At 49.9% G+C, this 18,957-nt stretch overlaps 2 protein-coding genes across 2 annotated transcripts in view; one reads left to right on the top strand and one right to left on the bottom strand.

The window, feature by feature from the left end:
* The window catches only part of C7H16orf58 (chromosome 7 C16orf58 homolog), a 27,167-nt gene extending 13,598 nt beyond the window's left edge, over positions 1-13,569 (top strand). The window contains exons 7-13 of the mRNA XM_021167034.2: positions 8,434-8,504; positions 8,587-8,771; positions 8,856-8,913; positions 10,247-10,317; positions 11,159-11,302; positions 11,404-11,481; positions 12,322-13,569. Of these exons, the coding sequence (XP_021022693.1) occupies positions 8,434-8,504; positions 8,587-8,771; positions 8,856-8,913; positions 10,247-10,317; positions 11,159-11,302; positions 11,404-11,481; positions 12,322-12,419 (705 nt within the window). The 3' untranslated portion in view covers positions 12,420-13,569. The remainder of the gene's footprint in view (positions 1-8,433; positions 8,505-8,586; positions 8,772-8,855; positions 8,914-10,246; positions 10,318-11,158; positions 11,303-11,403; positions 11,482-12,321) is intronic.
* Positions 12,504-18,957, bottom strand: Slc5a2 (solute carrier family 5 member 2). The gene is made up of 14 exons (XM_021167033.2): positions 18,808-18,957; positions 18,213-18,284; positions 18,032-18,136; positions 17,136-17,300; positions 16,546-16,651; positions 15,750-15,830; positions 15,380-15,609; positions 14,914-15,049; positions 14,542-14,649; positions 14,259-14,409; positions 13,977-14,145; positions 13,685-13,900; positions 13,059-13,188; positions 12,504-12,973 (listed from the first exon to the last, which is right to left on the bottom strand). The coding sequence occupies exons 1-14, from the start codon at positions 18,937-18,939 to the stop codon at positions 12,750-12,752; spliced, it is 2,025 nt and encodes a 674-aa protein (XP_021022692.2). The 5' UTR covers positions 18,940-18,957; the 3' UTR covers positions 12,504-12,749.

Raw genomic sequence — 18,957 nt, 5'->3', positions numbered from 1 at the left:
CATTATTTATTTCACACCCTGTAAAGTCGGCACTTTTATGACCCTCGTCTCACTGTAGAGGAACGTAAGGCCTGGACAGGTCCCAGAAATGTGACGTGCTGATTTTGCTGTTGTTTACTTGTTTACTCCTTGTAGTTGGTGACCCTGAATCAGCTAGGAAGGAGCCCGTCCTATCCAGTCCTGTTCTGGCCTCGGTCGGCCGTTTTGAGCACTGAACCGTTTTGCTCAGTGCTCATAAACTAGTATTTGTAAAGCCTACCTATGTCTTCTCCAGGAACTTATTCAGTCTTTCTATTGTTAATGTACCCATTGTGACCATTTCACAGATAAGAAAATAAAGAGCAGAAAGGCTCAAAGTCCATCTAGATACCCTTGGGGAAGTCCCTCTGCCCAGGGAAAAGGTTGGACTAAGTCAAACAAGTGAAAACCAGGCCCTCCTCACCAGCTTCTCCAGCTTCTTGTGTTAGTTCTCCCTGCCTCCCAGTCCTGCCTCAGCCCCCAGGCTTTGTTTCTGTAGAGCGTCCTCAGTCAGGCAGAAGTGCATCTCGGGGGCTATTCAGACCACGTGCTCAGTCCCATAGCTGGCTCCTGCGTCCTGCAGGGAAAGTCAGGCTTCCTTTGGGGGTTCTTAGTCTCGTTAATAAAATGATTTATAAACTGACTCGGTGTAGACAAGGGAGCACAGAGAGGAAACTCCTGGAATAACTGCTTTAGTATGGGGAAGGTTTTTATTGTAGATAGGAGAGAGAAAACAGAGAGCGGAGAAGAAACTGAACATGGCCAGGGCTATCTTCCAGAGAGCCGAGAGAGCAGAAAAGAATAATGGAGATAGCAAGGCACAGAGAATAGCAAGATAGCAAGAGTGATGGAATAGCAAGAGTGGGGAGAGTGGGGGTATAAAAGGGGCCAGCAGGCTAGTGTGGGGGCAGCCTGCTTAGTGTGGGGGCAGCACGCTAATGTGGGGGGGGCAGCAGGCTAGTGTGGGGGCACGCATGCTAGTGTGGGGGCAGAACGCTAATGTGGGGGGGCAGCAGGCTAGTGTGGGGGCAGCATGCTAATGTGGGGGGCCAGCATGCTAGTGTGGGGGCAGCCTGCTTAGTGTGGGGGCAGCACGCTAATGGGGGGGCAGCAGGCTAGTGTGGGGGCAGCATGCTAGTGTAGGGGCAGCAGGCTAGTGTGGGGCAGCAGGCTAGTGTGGGGGCAGCAGGCTAGTGTAGGGGCAGCAGGCTAGTGTGGGGCAGCATGCTAGTGTGGGGGCAGCAGGCTAGTGTGGGGGGCAGCAGGCTAGTGTGGGGGCAGCAGGCTAGTGTAGGGGCAGCAGGCTAGTGTGGGGACAGCATGCTAGTGTGGGGCCAGCATGCTAGTGTAGGGGCAAGCATACTAGTGTGGGGGCAAGTACATTAGTGTGGGGGTTAGCATGCTAGTGTAGGGGCAGCAGGCTAGTGTGGGGCCAGCATGCTAGTGTAGGGGCAAGCATACTAGTGTGGGGGGCAGCATGCTAGTGTGGGGACAGCATGGTAGTGTGGGGACAGCATGCTAGTGTGGGGGCTGCATGCTAGTGTGGGGGCAGCAGGCTAGTGTGGGGGCAGCAGGCTAGTGTGGGGGGAGCAGGCTAGTGTGGGGGCAGCAGGCTAGTGTGGGGTCAGCATGCTAGTGTGGGGGCTGCATNGGCTAGTGTGGGGTCAGCATGCTAGTGTGGGGGCTGCATGCTAGTGTGGGGGCAGCAGGCTAGTGTGGGGGGAGCAGGCTAGTGTAGGGGCAGCAGGCTAGTTGGGGGGGGGCAGTAGGCTAGTGTGGGGGCTTTGAATTGTGTAATAAGTACTTGTGAGTAGGGACTTCTGCCAGAGGCAAGGGAAGTGATTCCTTTTGGGGACAGAAAATCTATTTCACACGGTCCCAAGGAATGTTGGCTTTTTTTCTCTAACACCAGCAACCCTTCTGTAGCCAGCTTTCACTACTTTCTGACCATATGGCCTGCCTGAGAGCAACACTCAGGAGGAAGCACAGGCATAATTAGTTTAAGAGATAAGAGAAATACACTGCACAGGTTAGGTGGAAATCCCAGTAGCCTCCGGGAGGAGGGGTGGAGAAAAGGTTAATACCCTTTAGTGTGGAATGGAAATAGCTTATTAAGAGAAGAAAAAGCACTCCTAAGAATAGAAGTGGCTAGCAAGTTAATAGACAGTCCAAAAGGCATCCAGCCATGCGGCGTGTAGTACAGAGTCTTTATAGCCCCCTCTTGTCCGTGCCTGGCAGGCTTTGTTTCCCGAATACTCTGGGTGAGAAAGGGCAGAGGTGAGGAAGGGCAGAGGTGAGGAAGGGCAGAGGTTGTCGACACAAAACCCACAGCTGTCATCTTAAAGGAAATAAGAAACAGTTTATTCTGGAGCCATTTTGAGTAACCATTGCCCAGGAACACAGAATTGGGTTGCTCTCTTAATTCCATGTTCCAACAGGGAAGCAATTTCAAGACATTTTTATAGTTTTACAGAATAAAGAAAAACATCAAGGCAAATTTATAGTACATTGGTGGATATATCAGAGATGCTTAACAGACAGATTTTTTTTTTAATAAATCTGACTAAGGTCGGTTCTTTAATTAGATCCCTGTCACATTTTGTAGAAACTATAAGATTACTTTGATAAAACAAAATCTTCTTTTTTAAAAAAGTAAATTAATTGTTTGGGAAAAGTTAAAGGTACAGGGCTAAATCACTGCCCCAGTTTTTAGATTTTATTAAAAGCAGAGCCGAGAGGACCACCTCTCCGAGGAGGGGGCTTAGCACATCCTACAGGCCAGTTTCTGTTCTAAGCCCAGGATATTTAAAGCACTACCTGGTCAGAGCCGAAGCAGCTGAGCAGCAGTGTCTGGGCTCAGACTGTTTATTTGATCCCCTTTTTATTTTAAATTTTAGTTACAGTATGAATTAAAAAGAACTGTGGTTAAGCTTGGCTGTTTTAACTAATCAGACCATTTACTTCTCAGACAGTTTGGTTCTGTGAACACATAGCAGTGCAAGCGCATGAGAACACACGGTTGCATGTAAACATGACGCCAGACCGTCCGCTGGACCATCGCAGATTAGACTATCAGTTAGTTCACATTATAATGGCATTAGCAATTCTTATTCCAAAATACATTTTTACAGATATTATTTTAGTATAAAGTCAGATATCTTTGATCTTAAAACCAGAGTGTGACCTGACTCCGAGCTCACTGGGCAGACACCCACAGCTTGACCATTAAGTGACTCTTTAAATTGGACAAGATAAGAACCTAGAAAAGCACGTCTGTAAAGGACAGAGGCAGACTGGAAACAGGTTTTGCTTTGTAATGACATAGTTCTAGGGTAAAATATAGGTTTAGAAATTAGAAAGGTAAGGTATTCATTATTAATACCTGAGGATTTAAGAACATAGCCATCCTGATTATATACAGAGCAAGGTAACCTATATTGTGAATGGTATTGTTGTTTTATATTAAAAAATAGCATTTAATATCTTAGGAAGTAACTCATAGACCCAAAGATACCATTTTAATAGGTTTTAAGAAAGGAAATGAGAGCCTTAATTTATTATACACATAGAAGGCTTTTTAATATATGCTTACACATAGTTTAAGGTATGCCAGGACATAAAAAGTAAATTTAAATTTTTAGTCTGAGACTTTTACTTATTTGTAAAAATTTTAATAACATTTATGATATATATATATATATATATATATATATATATATATATATATACACACACAATTGTTTTAAGTACATAGAACAAAATGGATGAAAGAAAAAGTGGTCCCTGTTACTTAGTTATTCCTGGAAATTTTAGGGGCATACTGAGTTCCATTCCTTATTGTTCCATACGTGTAGAATACCATACTAGGACATTCCATCACTTGGAAATGGCATGTGACTCAGTTGCAACCAGGCGTTCAGAAGTCCCCCTCTCTGGCTTTGGAGGGAGTGAGGTGAGCTCGTGAGGAATCTGCCAGGCTGCCTGCTGTCTGTGTGTCAGAACTTTCTGTCCCTGAGAGGGTAGCAGCAGGGATGGGTTTTCATGTCACAGTTGTTCAACATCAAAGGAGTAGTGTCCAAGAGGTCGGTGTGTGGAGTCTGAGGTCCTTGTACTATTGAAAGTTCTTAGAGTAACACTGTAATTCGAGTTAATCAGCTTAGGAATAGTCTTTGGACCTTTAGGGGAAAAGAAGGAATTAGCCTGGTTTGAGGAAAGCTCCCCTGTGGGAAGAAGGAGGGTACTGTAGGAAATGGGGCTTTGTAAGTCGCCCTAAGACAACAGATAATCATAGTAGGACACAGATTGAGATGTCACCCACTGCTGTCTGGGGACTCTCCAGAGACACTTTGCAGCTTTTTGTTGAGGGCATATGATTGAAAAGGATCACGAGCAGGAATCGCTCCTGAGGGTCCAGCACTTCCCTTGCCTGAAGTTCCATAGGCACTGGAGTAAATGGAGACTTCAGTCTTCATATGCCCCGTAGGGCAGATCAGTGCCCCTGACCTTTCCAGAGTAAACCCAGCTAGAGGCAGGCAGTTAGGTTTAAGATTTATCTTTTGGCCCAAGCTTTCATTTGCCTAGCTTATATTGAGGCCAGAGAGTACAGTCAAATATTAGTCTCTCTCTCTTTGTGTTCTAGGGGCATTGTCCTAGCATGTCATAGCGGCAGGTGTAAGGACAGAGAAAGGGCTGGTGTTATTGGTGGTTGGGGTCTGGGCTGGGTGTTCACAGGTCCTTGGTTTCTTAACCCAAGAATTGGAAATAAAGGCTCACACAGATGTGCACAAGAAGCAAGGTAATTTTATTTGGAGCTAAGCCGTCCTCCAGATTAAGACAAGATCCACTGTCATAACTGACAGCTAGCCACGTGAGTGAGTGTACTCGGAGGCTACAGCTTGGTGTTTCTTTCTATGCGGCTGGGAGAAGGAGCTGGTTACTCCCAGGGATAGTTTAGGCTGTTCAATATTTTGATTAATAGATTGTTTCTCTACTGTGAATACCCCTTCTCATAATGCTTCCAATTTTAGTCATGTGCACACTCCATTACATAGTCCTTGTATGGTAAATAGGAGGCTCTCCCTAAACGGCTACTAAAGGAGACAGTTTGCCTTACTGCACATACACCCCAGACCAGTTCAGGCCAGATTGGCTTTTCTGCTCATTATACCTGGATATGTTAGGAATACATTTGAATAGAAACTGTCTAAATTTGATAATTACCAGGGGCAGGGCAGCTCATACTATTTTTCAGAGATAGGAGACTGGAAGCCCAGTGCAAGTCAGGGATGGCAGAGTTTTTGAAGGCGCTGGGTGCAGTGTTTGGAGAGGGGTGTGTGTGCAAAGTACATGCAGATGAAGGAGCCAGGCTGTTCAGTGCATTATAACAAGAGACCAAAACCAGGTGGGAACCCTGGGCGCACAGGGCCTCTGAAGTGAAGTAGAATGTCTCCTGATGGCACTCTGGACCCAAGACCAATCTTCCTGTCTTTAGTTACCCAAACATCCTTGGGGAAAACTCCCCAACATATGGCCCCAAAGGAATTAGAGACACTGGTTTGTGCTCCCCGCTCCCCCTCTCTTCCCCAACTACCTGGTGCAGAGCCCTGCTGCTTGCGTCATTGAAGTGTCTCCTGTGCTGAAGCTGATTACGGTCTCTATCCTAACATGCTCTAAAAAATTAAACAAAAATGGAGGGAACCGAAAACCAAATGGGCTCAGAGCTCTTGGTTTGAAATCACTGTGAAGGGTAAAGGACGGGGGTGCAGTGTTCTGTTTGGATTTCACCTCTAGCATCACTTCCCTTGGGGATAAATGTTTTCTGGTTATGGAGAAGACATCTGCGAGGTGAACGGTAGAAACCCAGAGTCACCTCAGCTGCAGAGACTTAAGTCTCCTGAGCAGCATGGGCTCAGCACCCACAAGCCGCCATATAAACCAGTTCTGGAGCTAGCCTTTCCTGGTGCCAGCTATTCTTTAGTCCTTGAGTCCTGCAGTAGAACCCTAGACTATCAACCCTTGCCCCCATGAAGAATTGTCCTTGTAGAGAAGAAGTGTGAGCTGGAAGGCACCTGCAGGCACTGACATTCCAACTGGAGGCAGTAAGATCCTGCACAGATCTGTGTTAGCTTTCATTTCATCATGTGGTGAGGGACACCCGGGAGACAGTACTTTACTTAATAATTCATGTTATTAAGAAGGGAGAGCATTGCCACCCCTCCTTAATAAAAGAGCACCTGCATACAGACTCAGGGAGAAAAAAGGACGAGAACTGGGGGAATAGGCACTGCGTAAAGTAGTGTGTGTGTGTGTGTGTTGGGGGGGGGGCGGCTTGCAGTTCCCACTCTTATAAACTTTCAGGCTTTGGAGGGTGATCAAAGAGACCCAGGAAGATGGAGTTAAAAATTTTCATAGGACTGGAAGAATGTGAATTGACTATAAACAGGACATAAAGTTAAAACAATGGTTAAATACACAATGTCTATCACTATCAAGATTATGATAAATATAACCCATTTCTGCCAAAAACAAAACCAAAAAACTAGCGATCCAATTCTAACCCTTTTTACCAATGAGATGGTGGTATTTGGCATGAGCTCAGTCGGATTTGTAGATCTTATAAAGCAAAAGGCATTACCATAATTGTCAGGAACATACAGACAACATTTTGTTTAAATGAAGTTGTTAAAAGAGTTGATCTTGATTTAAAGCCTCAACAACACTTTTGTGGCACCTACATCCTGTAAAACTCACCTGCACCGGCCCCACCCGCCTGAACCCTTGGGGTGAGTCAGGCACATGGCTCATAGCAGCCTCCTTGCACAGAGCCACTTCTCCATCCTCTTGGTGGGAGGTAGACATTGTAAAGGATGAAGAGAACAAAGGAATGCAGAGAGGACAGGGATGTGAAGGTGAGTTCTGGCAGAGTGGACCTCCGGCGTCACGGGGACCCCGAGGATGGCACCTTCATGATTCACTTCTGCCTTCACACACCTGTAGCCCATCCCCTGCCTTAGAAAGCCAGGCCCGCTAGGAAGCAAGTGCTGGCTCTGCCATCACGGCCCTCCAAGCCCTTACAGCACTGTCTTGTTTGTGACACACGAGGGATCTGCATGCAGAGACTCAGGGCCTGAGGCAGAAGAGAGGATAAAGCCTGGAGATAGATGTTTCAGAGGGAATCTTGGACAACAGGTAGCGAGTCTTCAGAGGAGTCTCCTTGGGAACCCTTCCTGGTTCTGACATATTCCAGGGGAGCCTAGGGTTCCTCTTAGAGGTTCTTAGCCTCCTTAGTGAAAGAGTTCAGAAACGAACCCAGAAGGAAGCTCCAGGATAACTTTATTAATAGTTTAGTAGGAGAAAAACACAGTAAAAGTTAAGTGAAAATTCCCAGCAGCCTCCAGGAAGGAAGCTGGAGAAAAAGTTACATCTTTTAAGTTAGGCATGGAATTAAAATGGATTCTTTAAAAGAGGTAAAAGTCAACCAGGAATGGAAGTGGGCTAGTGAGCTGAGAAACGAGTTTACAAAAGCACGCAGCCCAGCTGTTGTGCTCTTTTGCTCTTTTACGAATGCGCGCCCTGCACCCCACCCTGTAGTTCTCTGGAGTGCTGTTTGTTAGGTGATGCCAAGGTAAAGAAGGACCCCAGTCCTCCTCAAACCTCGGCTCCCTTGTCTCGAGGCAGCTTTGCTGCTGAGCGCTCACTTGTTGCAACTTTACATGGCTACCTGGCTGACTTTACCTGTAGAAACAGAGGCTTTCTGCTCCTGTGTTCCTGACTGCCTCCATCCCTAGTTCACCACTTCATATGCGGGCTTTAGTCCCTCAGCCTTTCTCCTTCCGAGGAAGGCTAGGAGCAAAAAGAGCTGGTGAGCCTCAGGGCCTCTCCATGCCAAGACCAGCTTTCCCCAGAATCCCGATAGCTAGGATCCATAGCTTGTGGTCTTGACTGATGTCCCGGGGCCACAGCAGGGTTCCTTTCCCCCAAGTGTCTTCATTCTGGCTAGTGGAAGGCTCTGGTCACATGGGTCCACAAGCAGAAGGTCAAAGCCATTCCTTGCCATCCTGGGGTTCCGTGGATACCAATCAAGGAGGGACCCACCTTTTCCAGCACACTGCAGGAAATTAGATGTGCACAGCCCAGAGTGCCCATTGTAGGACTGCTCAGGTGAGTCTTGGAAGTCAACCAAGGTGTGTCCCAAGGGCATTCTAAGAAGTATGGTGTCTACTGAGCAGAGAAATTCCCAGCATCTTTTAAATAGCAGCTTACTCACCAAAACATTAAAAGTATAGTTGGCACTCCCATCAGGGCAGGGAGCCCTGGGTGGTTTTTGAAGCCCTAAGGACTATAATAAAAAGCACCGACATTTTTTCCGGCTTTCTGGGAAGCCCTCTAACGCTCAGCTTCTCTGCTCTTTTCCAGGAGACAGTGGTGAACCTAGCAGGGCTACTGGTCAGCCTTTTGATGCTTCCTCTGGTATCAGATTGCCCAAGGTAAGCCAGGAGTGAGGCTGTGGTGAAGATGCCGGCTCAGCCTCTTCCTGTGTCCATTGGCTACCGTACTCTCTGGTCCCAGCCTCAGCCTTGGCTGTTTCGTCCTGCTCACCGCCCTCCACATCTATGCCAACTACCGGGCAGTCCGAGCCCTTGTCCTGGAGACCTTGAATGAAAGCCGCCTCCAGCTGGTCCTAGAGCACTTCCTGCAGAGGGGAGAGGTACTTGAGCCTGCTTCAGCCAATCAGATGGAGCCACTGTGGACAGGTGATCCATCCCTTTGGTCTCAGGTTCCTGGGTTTCCCAGCCTTCCTTCCCCCTCCACCTGAGCTTCCTGACTGCTTCCAACAGGTTTCTGGCCATCCCTGTCTCTGTCCCTGGGTGTTCCCCTACACCACTTGGTCTCCAGGTGAGTGGTCCAATACCTCCTGCTTCCCACACTTCCCACATAAGCTCCTGTTTTCAGTTACACACTGATGTTTGGTCAGGTTTCACTGTATAATCTGTTCTAGGTTTCTTATTGCCATTGTACAGCATCAGAGATCAGCGAGAGCTCGTGAGGGAAGCAGGAAATAGAACCGAGAGATAAGTGATAGCAGCAAACTGCCTTCTGAATACCCCTGTAGATACCCATAGACCAAAGTAGCCCTCAGCATCCTTAACATGCATGGATGGCAGTGGTGCAGACTCAGGACCACCCGAGATGCACAATACAGATGAAGGATGTGGCCCATCCTGAATCAAGTTACCTCGACCCATCCCCTCTAAGGCTCATGGGGCATTGTGTAAGAGGGGGCAGGAAGTCTGTATGCTGGAAGACAGGGTAAAAAGCTCTAAATGCCATTATCTGCACTCAGTATGATCTGGTTTACTGTTTTCTGGTGTCATAAACACCATGAACAAAAGCAACTCCCAGAGGGCCAGGTTTCTTTGGCTTATAATTCCAGGTCACACTCAGTCATCAAAGGAAGTTAGGGCAGGAACTAAGACAGAAGCCATGCTGTTAACTGGCTCACTCACCACCTCAGGCTCAGCTAGCTTTCTTATGCAACCCTGGCCTGACTGCTGAAGGGTGGTGTCACCCCAACAGATCATCAATCAGACAGTCTCTCACAGACGTGGCCATAGGCCAACCTGGGCAAGGAAGGCAGTTCTTTGGTTGAGGTTCCCTCTTCTCTGGTGACTCCTGAGTCATGTCAAGGTGACACAAGCTAAGCACCTCAGAGTACAACCGATGGAGTCATTAACTCACAGCTGTCGTTCCCTACACTAAGCTCGCACGAGGCTGACCATACCTGTCAGCCAGGGAAGAGGACTATTAGCTCGGAATAGGTTCCAGCCTTCAGCCATAGCTCCAAGCCCATAGTCATGAAGAAGGCCCTGGTTCACCTCGGTGGGCCACAAAACAAAGCAAATAGACAGTAAATATGAAAGATTTGTGGGAGACGCAAGGTGGGAGCGGTGTAAATGGTCAGTATGCATGATGTATTATATGCAACACTGGAAATCATAATTTTTGCAAAAGATGTTTATTGATGATGGAGGGGTTTATAGATGAAGGAAGGGATGTACATGGGGAAGACTGTACAGGAAGAGAGAAGGTGGGAGGGGCTAAGGCAATAGCTAGGGAAATGGGCAGTGAGCAGAAGCCAATGGCAAACGGACAGTTACAGCCAACAGTTTAACCAAGTGGGTCCTGCTGCCTTGCTTTCGCTGCCCCAGTGCACTCTTCTCTCCCTCAGTGTCTCTGAGCTGAAGCAGCTGGTTGAGGGCCATCACGAGCCGTACCTGCTTTGCTGGAACAAGTCACGACGTGAGTGTGCTGCAGCTTCCCCGTCTTCACTCCTCTGACTCCAGGCCTCCAACTCCCGGACAGTTTGGAGGCTGCCTAGAGTCCTAGAGAGTACTCTAGACCAAAATTTTGATGCATTCAAATGAATAGCTTCATGCCCTAGTGAATTCGCTGTATCCCTCTATGACAGTGGTTCTCAACCTGTGGGCAGCAACCCCTCTGGGGGTTGAATGACCCTTTCACAGGAGTCACACATCAGATACCCTTCATATCAGGGATTTACAGTATGATTCATAACAGTAGCAAGTTACAGTTTTGAAGTAGCAACGAAAATAATGTTATAGCTGGGGATCACCGTAACAGGAGGAACTGTGTCAGAGGGTCACCGCATGACCTTTGACATGCAAACTGCTGATCTAGAACATGATGCTACAAGTTGTCTTACTACTTGTGGCATTTTCCTAAGGATTGAGTAGGGTGATTTCGTAAAGAGTGCTTTCTTTGTACATTACAACATATTCAGGTAAGACTGTGGCCCTTGGCTTCTCTGTAGATCACTTTGTCTCTTACCCTGAGTCCTTTGTTAGGCAATGAGTCCTCCGGATTTGCTGATTGTAATGTGTTAAAGGCGTTAATGTTCGCTGATGAGAAAAGTTGCCTCTTGGAGCTACTGTGAAGTTGCTCTTGAAAACTGAGCACTTCAGTCTGGCTAAAGAAACAACAGGAGTTGAAGATGGGAAGGGAAGAGTGGGGACTTCCATGTCTGGCAATGGCCTCAGGCAGATGAGAAAAATCAGAAAAATGGGTTGAAGGCATTTGAGGAATAGTTATTCTGATCTGGCTGTCTCTTGGGTCTCTTCAGACCAGGTACAGGTTGCCCTGAGCCAAGAAGCAGGCCCCGAGACTGTCTTAAGGGCTGCCACCCATGGGCTGATTCTCGGAGCCCTGCAGGAAGATGGGCCACTTCCAGGAGAGCTGGCAGAGCTGAGGCACCAGGTGCAGGCTGGTAAGAGCCGTGTGGTCTCATGCTGATTCCAGCAGGGGTGGGGAAGGGTGGGCTATCTGTTCTGCCGAGGATGTGAGAATTCCTGATTTTACATCCACCAGATCCTAAGAAAGAAAGCTGGATTCTTGTCAGGGAGACCCATCAAGTGTTGGACACACTGTTCCCAAAGTTCTTGAAAGGTAACACCATCCCCGGGCTCCTGCATGGGAAACAAAGGCCTGCTTTCGTCTGTGCTCTTCAGTCTGGGTCTCTTGTTTCCCTGCCTACAGGACTGGAGTTCAGGTTGGTCTCTGATATTGATAGCCTATAAGCCAAATTGGTCTTAAAGCATCTACTTCTTTCTGCCCTTTTCCATGTGCTATGGCTGATTTCTCTCTGCACAAAATTTTAGCTTCATTTTCTGCCACAGAAAATCCCAACAGAGGAGCCCAAGTAGCATAAGAGGCTGCATCAGCCTGCACCTCTGCTCATGTAGCCCATCCCTGCAGTGAGAATTCTGGAAGTTTGGTTTCTTTTAAAAACACAGAAAGATTATAAGATTATGTGCTTTGTGTTAATCCCAGGTATAGGGATATGAGGCTGCTGAGGACTGTCCGCAGCAGCTGACTGCGATTGGCCTTGTGCTCCAGAGCCATGGTTTTGCCAGCTGCGGATAGTTTCTGCAATTATGTGACTTTTGGAATTCTGGGAACTTTTCGTAGGGTATATACATGCTAGCTCCCCAAAAGGTAGGGTGGGTGGTTGTTGGTCATTCGGGAGTGGGGGGTTGGTTGCAGTTTGTTAGCAGCCATGGTCAAAGAAGAAACAAAAGGAAAGACATTAGATTCAGGGATCTCTCTCTCTCTCTCTCTCTCTCTTTCCCCTCTCTCCTTCTTTCTCTCCTATCTAGTGATGGAGGTGAAACTGGGGGGATAAAGGGTGAGAAAAAGAAGAACTCACAGAGTAGCCAAGACCAGCTACACATCCCCAGGTTCAGCCTAGAGTCTCTTCCCTGGCCTCATCCTGTGACCTTTTCCTAGGACTGCAGGCTGCTGGCTGGAAGACGGAGAAACACCATTTAGAGGTGGATGAGTGGAGGGCCACATGGCCCCCGTCTCCAGAAAAGAAGGTCTTATGAGCAGCCGTGCTCCAAGCCCAGGACCCAGAGCAGGAGCCCAGAGACCAGGATGAAGCCAAGAGCAACGATGTTTCAGCCACAACAGGATGTTAGGAGGGCAGTTTTATTTTTGTATAGGCAAACCTCTATGACCAATTGGCCATCATCTTGTGAAAAGTGACAACCAATCAAATGGACTGGACCCCAGGTAAAGAGGAAGGGAACTGGTTCCTTCCTGCTGTATTCTTGCCCTGTTTCTTTTCTGGGATCCACTCCAAGCTGCTCACCCTCACTCTTTGTGAGGCTTAGACATGCCCTGGTTGTAGCTCATGGCATCCAACACCCTCGACTCTATGCATAGAAGCCCCAGAGGAACACAGCCACGGTCATCATGAGTAGGGCGTTGAGGTTGACTACTCGTGCCCAGCCGGGATCCTCACTGATGTCCTCCAGCTGCCTGGTGGTTGCCGCCACCTCCTCCGTAGTGGGCGGAGGACTCCCCGACCCACTCCTGCTCATCCCACAGAACCAAAGCAGGCACCGGCGGAGCAGGCCTGGAGCCGGGGACTGGACCTCTGGAAGGAATGGGGAGCACACAGTTAGCCTGAAAGGAGTTAGCTCCTCAAGCTCCCCAGGGTACCCTCCCGGGCTCTGCCTTACCTTCCATCTCCATTGCACATTCCTGGCCCCCGTTCTGCACAGGAGCAGGGGCTGGACCTTCTAACTCATCAGCATCCAGGTCCTCCCGCTCCTCCTTGCTGTGCCGGAGACTGAAAACCAGGCGGTGGAGCTGGGAAGTTAGGGAGAAGGGACCAGGTGGGAGTTCTGGCCGTCACCCCAGGTCCATGCTGGCACACAGCTTTGTCACTGTCTACACACACACACACACACACACACACACAGACTCCCTTCTGGCCTGCAGGCCTGCCCAGGCCCAGCTCACTCAGACTCCTCTTGCCAGGACAGTCTGCCTTCACACTGAACCCCGAGCTCTTCATCTAGTATTAAAGTCTTCGGCCCTGCCCAGTCCCGTGTTTCACCCCAAGTTTTAGGTCTACACGGAGAATCATAGTTCTTCAGTTCTGATACTTCATATTCCTATTGTCATTTGCTCTGCTTCCCAAAAAATGTCAAGTAAATGTGCTTGTCCTGGAGACCCCTTCATACTGCACTCGCGGCCTCTGGCCTCTGTGGGTGTTCCTTGAAGCAGACTGGCTACAGGGGTGAAAGGGCTCATCTATCCCATACAGTTCTGTGGTCTCTCGGCCCCCTTGGCCAGCACTTACATGCTTCTGAGGGATGGGCGCAGTGCACAGGGAGATTCCAAGTGTGAGGATGCCAGAGCAGATGAAGAGAATGATGGCAAAATAGAGGTAGTGTACCCGGCAGAAGAGCGCTGGGCACGCTGAGGGTCGCACACAGCTGCCCGAGCCAAAGAAGAACTCGGGTATGAGACGAGCTAGGCCCATCAGCAGGCCCCCAACTAGTCCCCAGAAGGCTCCCTATGGGAAAAACAGCGTTAGCCTACTCAAGCTGCCCGAGCCTCACCCGGAGTTCACGTGAACGTGCCCTTCTCACCTTCTCATTAACACGGGGCACAAAGAGTGCGAGCACAAAGACCGCAGACACTGGAGGCGCCAGATAGCTGGAGACAGACTGAATGTAATCGAAGAGCTGCCCACCCTGCGCTGCCTGCACCACTGGCAGCCAAGCCACGGACACCGCCACGATAAATACCACCCAGAGCCTGTAGTTGCGGACAATCAGATTTCACTGAAGCCCCGCCTTCCCCATTACCCTCCTGGTGCTCCGCCCACATCCCAGGGTCATTAGTGGAGCCGGGTGGGAGCCAGACCACACCTTCCAACTAGCAGTAGCTCCCTATCACCTGCACGGGGCCGCAGGCGCGTGTAGATATCCATGGTGAAGAGCGTGCTACTGCTGTTAAAGATGGATGCCAGAGAAGACATGAGGGCAGCCAGCATGACTGCCAGCATGAGTCCACGCAGACCTGTGGCCAAGAGGAGCTGTCAGGCCAAGGCCTTCAGTGCGTTCAAGGTGGTGAAGGGTTGACTAGGTGACCCTCCCACAGGCAGTCCCTGCAGGCTTGGCCAAGGGCAATCCGTTTCCAGCCCTCACTCACCATTGGGCATGAGCTTCACCACAAGCCGTGGGTAGGCGATGTTAGAGCAGCCCACCTCAGTGCCACACACCCGCTTACACACCTCAGGTACCACACATGCCACCTCATCTGCAAGAAAGAAGCTATTAGGTGGCTAGGAAGGACCAGGATCTGGAAACGAGAGTCCCTGAAACCTAGTGTGAACAGTGAATCCTAGAGATGGTGCTTCTGGTGGGAAGCAAGACTGAGATACCAGGTCCCCAGCTCTTAGGATAGTAGCAGGTATAACTGGCAGGCACTTGAATCCTTGAGCAAAAATAAAAAGTGGGGGGTGGGGAGAGGATCTGGATGTGGGTCACAGTACTGCTGAGGCTGGGGTGATTCGGGCAGTACCTGGGTAGAGAATACGGCTGATCATGCCTGGCATGACCATGAGGAACATGGGCATCAGCTTCAGGTAGCCACACAAGATGCACCCAGCTTTGATGTGAGTCAAATTCTTTCCAGCCAGGCACCGCTGCACTATTACCTGGGATAAGAGGCATCCAGATATATAGGTCATCCCTGTAACTCACAGCCCACAGGCCTCGCCTCTGCTCTCCATGGCCCCTTAGCACTAACCTGCAACCCCACTCTGATTCATACCCACCCCCCAGCTCTACAGAGCCCCTGCTACACCTCCATCCTCCGATCCTGCCACTGGATTCTGACTTCATGGTTCACCCTGGCATGATCTATCAGCTCAGGGCCTGATTCAGCCTAACTCCAAAGGGCGGTGTCACCGTCGACCAGCACAGGGCATTTAGAGTTCTGTCCCGGGCACGTGCACACACACCACCCCTGGCACACCTTGACCTACCTGATCGCTGCACCAATACCAGCCCGAGACAATGGTAAGCCCCAGGAGCAGCGCAGGCCACGGCAGGTCTCCTGTCAGGGGGTCACGCAGCAGGTGATAGGAGTCAGGCCTCGGCTGGTAGCAGGTGCTGGAGATGTTGCCAACAGCTGGATCCTTGGACACCGTCAGTGAAGTCATTGCTCCCAGGTATTTGTCGAAGAGACCCGAGTACCCGCCCACTTCATGGAAAGCTGTGCAGGCAGGGTTGTCAGGGGATCTGGCCCTCCTTAGGACCCACATTGGCAGAGACAAGCAAGGTTCCAGCCCCTTATATTAAAAGCTCTGCGGCAGCAAAGAGCCATGCCCTGCCCACAGTGGGTAAAGCCCGTACCATAACCAGTGAGGATGAAGGCCCCAGCAAGAATGACGAAGGTCTGCACAGTGTCTGTGTACATCAGTGCCGCCAGCCCTCCTGCAACAAGCCCCAGTCAATGAAGGACAGCACAGTTGCTGGCCCCTGGCACCCATGCTTTTTGAGACCAAGAAAAGGACCCATTCTAGAGAACAGAGTTTATAAGAATGAGGTTGGGCTTGTGCACTGGGGCACCGGGAGGCAGAATTGCGTTTGATTCAGAGATCATTTGAGACTCCAATGATTCCTTCTTGGCCAGGAATGCTTGTGGTGCAAGTCTCCTACAAGCCACTGCTTAGCCTGTTTTCTCCACTGGGTGATAGGGTGGGGTGATAAGGCCCAGGCCTTCCTTGCGCCCCGTCCTGCAGCAGGCCCCAAGCCCACTTTGGCACCACCCTACCCATTGTGTGCATGATCTGGGATCCTGGGAACTGCACAGAATTTAGCCAAAGATCCCGGAGATTCACCAGGTCAACTCTTGAGACATCCAAGAAGGCCAGGAGCTTGTAAACTATTTCCCTCCTTCTCACTATTGAGACTTCCTCAGCACTTGCTGGGTACCTGACCTTACAGTCCAAACCCAAGGGGCATTGAAAGAAAGGGGATTTGTTTTCCCCAGAGTTAACTCGACTTGTATGATATCACACTTCTGTAGCTCTGTCTCACGTTCCTGTTTCCCAATAGAACCAACGGCTCCCCTCTTATGTTGCAGGCCAGCTCTCTGTCACCACCCTCAAGCTCCTTGCCTCCCACCCCGCCACTCCCGTGCAGCCACCTGTCACAGTATAAATCATGGTGATGCCCAAGAGAGCGATGACCGAAGCGTAAATGTTCCAGCCCAGGGCCTGTTGAATGAATACTGCCCCGGAGAACATATCCACCTTTCAGGAGAGAGCATATACATAGATGAGAGGCCAAGGCAGAGATTCAGGTCCAACGCCTGCCCGGAAACCATTCATCCTGTGTGGCCATACCTCAAAAGCCCATTCTTTTTTGTTATTGTTTGTTTTGTTTTGTTTTGTTTTGTTTTGTTTTGTTTTCTTTCGAGACAGGGTTTCTCTGTATAGCCCTGGCTGTCCTGGAACTCACTTTGTAGACCAGGCTGGCCTCCAACTCAGAAATCTGAGTGCCTCTGCCTCCCAAGTGCTGGGAATAAAGGCATGCGCCACCACACCTGGCAACAACCTGGTCTTCCCAGGTCCCGAGCACTGTACCCACAGCTTGGAGACTTGCTCTTTCCAGGCCCCACCCCTCATGCTGATTCTTGCTTTTCTCCTTGTTCCCGCCCCTTCCAGAGGTCTCTGAAGACTTCACTGGGTGGTTCTACCTTTCTAAGCGTCTGTACCGCACACCACACGTGCTCACCGAGATCTTGGTGAAAATGTACAAAAAAAGCGAGAGCACGGACAGGTAGAGGCGAATACGGTGCCCACCAAAGCGCTTGCGGAGGTACTGAGGCATTGTGATCACACCAGCGGTCAGATACACTGGCACGAAGAGCCATCCGAGGAGCAGCACCACGAAGAGCGCCTGTGGGAACAAATGACAGCCCGGGACAGCATCCTGAGCAGGCCTGTCCTAGTCCTCACACCCAGAACCCAGAAGACACAGCGGAACTGCCTGGGCCCTGGACAGGAAGGGAAAGAATCTTGACATCTTCCCGGCACCTTAACTATATAGAACCCTTTTGGGCTTACAGACCATCACCTCTAACTCGTCTCCCCCAAGGTCGTTATGGCCCCTCCCTGTCTCTCCAGCAAATGAACCTGTGTGCACAGACTCTTCAGACAGACCTCAGCATCTGCCAGGCAGGCCTGCCTCCCCTCCTCCACTGGCCCAAGAATTTTACCCTCATAGTCTCAGTTCAGAGGCCTCTTACAGGAAGGCTCAAACCCTCATCTTTCCAACTGTCCTTGTTTTTGCAAAGAACTTCAGTTCAGCCTAGAGTTGCTCACAGACTACAGCATCAAAGAATATCGAGACAGGTACTTCATCAGTGAGGTGCCGGCCCCATTTCAGAGTGGTCAAGGCCAACCGAGGACTGATGCTGGCGTATACAGAAAGTCAGGAGCAGGGTCCGCCTGAACCCTACTGCTATAAGCTAGCTCGTGATCCTTGCTCCCAGCCCAACCTCACCGCCCCCCACCCCCACCCCCACCCCCCTGCAAACTGGGCTGTCCCAACTTGTTCATATCCCCATGCCAGGAGCTTCCCCAAGTTGTGATCTTTCAGGTGGATTATTATAGAAAAGAAGACCTCACATTCCACTCAAATCCAGCCACCGCCAAGCCACTTGCTGCACCAGTCCCTGCCAGGCCCACAAAATGTCCGCTGCCGATGTTGCTGGCGAACAGAGAGGCTCCAACCTGGGTGGCCAGAAATGGGGGTGAGCTAGGCTGCTCCTCCAGGGTCCCTCCCATCCCATCCCCCAGCCCCTCTCACCGGCCACCACACCATGCTCCGTCCTGCCAGGAAGTAGCCACCAACTGTGCCTCTATTGGTTCTGAACATAGACTGGGAAACAGAAGTGGGGGGAAACTGGGATTGGGGCACATCTTTGGACTTCCTTAGCTTCCTCAACACATTCCTCAGCCTTGTTTCAGGCTGAAGATTAACCAGCCCTGGACTCCCCAGACTGCACCTCCTTACCCCCAACCTTCCCCGACACTCAGAACATCCCAGGCCCTAATCCTAGCGCAACTCCTGGAATCTAGATATGCCTAGATTCAGTCTAACTTGCCTGGTGGCCTTAAATATAGGCTGCTGCTCAGCCATGATACAGACGTGGGAACTAATACATCTCTTAGAGCACTTGTTAGAACACTTGAATTAAAGAAAAACCTATTGATACCCTCAGTCTCTTTTGCACAATCCAGAAGGTATGAAGACAAAGAATTAAAATTGGCTTGCCTACTAAATCTAGGTTTCTCCCTCATTATATCCAAGCATTTTTCTCCCACTCCTCTCTAAGGTCTCCCTAAATTTTTACCTCAAGCCCCAGAAGCATTTCCCTATCCAACCCCCCTCAATGTCTCACCCACAAGCCAACACCAATGACCAGCAGGAAATAGGCAGCGATGACCAGAATGTCAGCAGGATTATCAATCAGGACCTTCTGCTCCCCAAGTTCAGAGCCTGCCTCTACGTGTTGCTCCATTCTCTCCAGCATCTGCCCCTCAAGGGGCTA

The sequence above is a fragment of the Mus caroli genome, chromosome 7, assembly GCF_900094665.2.
Source record: "Mus caroli chromosome 7, CAROLI_EIJ_v1.1, whole genome shotgun sequence".
Lineage (NCBI taxonomy): Eukaryota > Metazoa > Chordata > Mammalia > Rodentia > Muridae > Mus > Mus caroli.
Note: the sequence above shows the minus strand (reverse complement) of the source record. Positions and strands in the feature narration are given on the sequence as shown.

What these genes read in the sequence shown, in the direction of transcription:
- Slc5a2 (XM_021167033.2), bottom strand. Translation starts at nt 18,939, where the DNA reads ATGCTGGAGAGAATGGAGCAACACGTAGAGGCAGGCTCTGAACTTGGG. An exon ending in ACATTTTCACCAAGATCTCG is followed by an intron (nt 16,652 to 17,135) that starts GTGAGCACGTGT and finishes CTCTCCTGAAAG; the next exon opens with GTGGATATGTTCTCCGGGGC. An exon ending in CAGCCGTATTCTCTACCCAG is followed by an intron (nt 14,650 to 14,913) that starts GTACTGCCCGAA and finishes TCTTTCTTGCAG; the next exon opens with ATGAGGTGGCATGTGTGGTA.